Source organism: Diaphorina citri, unplaced genomic scaffold (assembly GCF_000475195.1).
Source record: "Diaphorina citri unplaced genomic scaffold, Diaci psyllid genome assembly version 1.1 scaffold25227, whole genome shotgun sequence".
Taxonomy (NCBI): domain Eukaryota; kingdom Metazoa; phylum Arthropoda; class Insecta; order Hemiptera; family Psyllidae; genus Diaphorina; species Diaphorina citri.
The window spans coordinates 1-3,113 of record NW_007402568.1 but is presented as its reverse complement, the minus strand read 5'-3'; the positions used below and the strand labels follow the sequence as shown (position 1 = coordinate 3,113).

The 3,113-nt window shown below is 34.8% G+C and overlaps 1 protein-coding gene across 1 annotated transcript; it reads left to right on the top strand.

The window, feature by feature from the left end:
- Positions 1 to 2,299: 2,299 nt before the first annotated feature.
- LOC103523514 (protein spindle-F-like) lies at positions 2,300 to 3,060 on the top strand (the record flags this gene model as incomplete). The annotated part of the gene is made up of 2 exons (XM_008488553.3): positions 2,300 to 2,433; positions 2,696 to 3,060. A coding segment is annotated over exon 2 (334 nt), but the record flags the coding sequence as incomplete, so codon positions are not given.
- Positions 3,061 to 3,113: the final 53 nt, after the last annotated feature.

The following is a 3,113-nucleotide window of genomic DNA, read 5'->3' as shown; positions in this document are numbered from 1 at the left end:
CTAAAGCTGCGTACACATTAAACGATTTATCCGTGAGGAAAAACCGTCAGTCGGACTGAAACGATAAAACCGTATGTGTGTATGAGGATTTTTTAAAAACTGACAGTTCATCCGGCGGACTGTTCAGTTCATTTTTTACTTTCTATTTTTTGTGTGTAAATAGGTATCTTTACATAATTATTGAAGTAAAAAAATACAATTATTTAAGTAAAAAAAAAAGAAAAGAAACATACGTAGAATATTACTAATTAGTCTAATCACGTAGGTATGTTTGTTTACTTCATCATATTTTTTACTTAAATAATTATGTAAAATTACGACTCAAATTTAATGTAATGTATGTGTATTTTACAGAGTTTTAATTTTCTTTTTTAATTTCCTTATACTATAATTATGTTTTTAAAAGAAGAACAACATAATTTTTTAAGTAAAAAAATACGATTATTAGCAAAATTGAAAAATGTCACACAAAGATAAACTAGAAGATTTTATTGAAATGTATAATAAACCCAAAAATGGCCTGCTAGTGTGTATGTGTAGTCAGAATCGCTTCGGATTTTCCCGTCGGATTTTCTCGTCAGATTTTCCCGTCGGATTTTCCTCACGGATAAATCGTTTAGTGTGTAGGGATGCGCTTCACAGTTTTTCCTTGAGGTAAAACCGACGATTTTTCCTCACGGATAAATCGTTTAGTGTGTACCCAGCTTTAGAAAGCATGATGAGTAATGTTTTGTTTTAAGTAAACAAAGGAAAATGTACACAAAACTAATGGGTCATCCTTTCCCATGCTTCCTATACTAACACCATTTCACATCAAAACAAAACTAATGCATAGGAACATACTGTTGGTAGGAACATACTCACAATACTCACATGTTGTTAGCACTTAGTTAATAACGCTAAAATTTCAACAAAAATGGGGGGAAAAATCATGCCCTTTTGAAATTCTTGAGAAAAAATCTCTACATAATATTACACAGTAAGTAGGGGAGACTGGGGATCCATGGGGTCAAAAAAAATTGGAGGTCCATAAATATTTGTGGGTTAATGCTAGACTCAACTTTTAAACATGATTAGGTGTAGAGTTTTGTTGGCTTTCAAAATCTCCTGGTCAGGAAAATATAACCTATACCAACTTGAAAACATTCAAATTCAAAGTGACATCAAAAAAAAAAAAAAAAACTCCATGGTACCCCATGCCTGTACACCATGGGTCATTACAATTTGTGAAAGTTGCAACTCTATAAATAGTGAATAGAATATAACCAAAATCTAGTATTTGTCTGTCATTTTATAGCCATTCCACAAAAAAAGAGAGAGATATTAGTGAAAAACCAAGCATTTAGTTTTTACCCTGGCCCATGGTGACCCATCAGTTTTGATCCATGGATACCCAACACCTCATTAAAAAAATAATAATAATTAATATCTGTAAAAATAATAATGCAATGTTACTTTCCTCTCCTGTACAGTGTCTCCAAACACAATTAAATGCCTCAGAAAAAAACCATATGCAAATTACTGCTGATTTGTTGAATTATGTTAAATAAAAAAGAAATTGCACCATCAAAATGATTAAGTTCGCAGCAGTCATTGGGTCAATTCACATTAGTGATGGGCCGAGTGAATGATTTTATTCGAGTGGACTCGAGTTTGACTTCACTCGAGTGCACTCGATTATTATTTTGTTCCACTCGAGTGGAAAAACTATTCATTGGGTTTTCTGACCCGAGTTCACTCGCGCACTCGCCACATATTATTGCAGCATGCAGTTTCTATTCGAGTACAAATCTATTCGTCAGAAAAACTATTCGTTTGAACGAGTTGAATGATTCACTACCCCCCTCTCCCCTCTTGCCTCTTACTAGATGATGATGCAAGAAAGAGAACTGAAGAGGGGGAGGGGTATAGTGGTATACCCGTATGCCGAGAGTTTCCGAACGAAAACCCGAATATCTACGACTCGCTCGCCTAGTCGAGTGAGAAATCGGCGCGGTGTAATTTCCAGGAATAAATATTCAACTCGATTAATTTCCACTCGAGTTGTAACTCGAGTTGGAAAATAATCGAGTAGAAAATAATCGAGTTGAAAAATCTCACTCGAGTCCCATCACTACCCAACTACATTATTATTAGGTACCTACATAAACATACGACTTCTGTCATAGGGGGATGGAGAAATACTTCTTGGAATAGGCCCCCGATATCCGCTACCTTCACGTTTTAGAAAGTCCCCATTATAATGGCTATCTTCACATTCGTGATAAGAATTCTTGGGAAAACTTGAAATTTTGAGAAAGTCTGGAACTCTGGACTCTGGAAAATTTGATAAGCTGATAAGAAGATTGCACAGCTTCAGCGTGTTTTCTCATGATTTTCCTCAGTTCTGTTATCTCAAGAAACAAAAACTCCACAAACAGAACTCATTGTAAGGTAAGAATAGTATTCTTTCAATACTCACATTCAGATACAACCTGAAGGCGGCTTGTATGGTGTCTGAAAGGTGATACCAAATTCTATGAAAAGTATTTTACTGTCTCTACTATTCCTTTGTACCACTGAATGTTTCTTTTATCAACTGCTATGTTCATACCTTTCTTTATCCTGAATTGAGCTTCCAGAGGGCTTAAAAAATATGACAAATTATCTGACAACCTCTGTAAGTAGTCCTAATATAATGTAATTTATTTTTCAGTAAAAACTAGACTGTAACAACCACAGCAAACATGGACAGTACCACGTCAAATTGTGCTCTCCAAATAGCCTTGCAAACTATGAAAGACAGATGCCAACTATTGCAACTCAGACTGTCAAACTTAGAAGAAGAAAATTTGAAACTGAGGATTGACAAGAAGAAAAGTGAGACAAATGAAAAAGAACCCAAGGAAAGTTTAGTCAGTAAACTGAATGAAGAAATAGAAATGTTAAGTCAACAGAAGACCCAGCTTACACATCACATATTCATGGTTGCGACAGAAAATAAACAGCTGTGGACTAAGTTGTCCATGTTGACGGAAGAAACAAATGTGCCAGAGCAAAGTATAAACTTGGTGAAAGATAGTAAGTATTTTACTACTTTTACAAAAGGAAAATTATCAATTTGTGAAGGACTT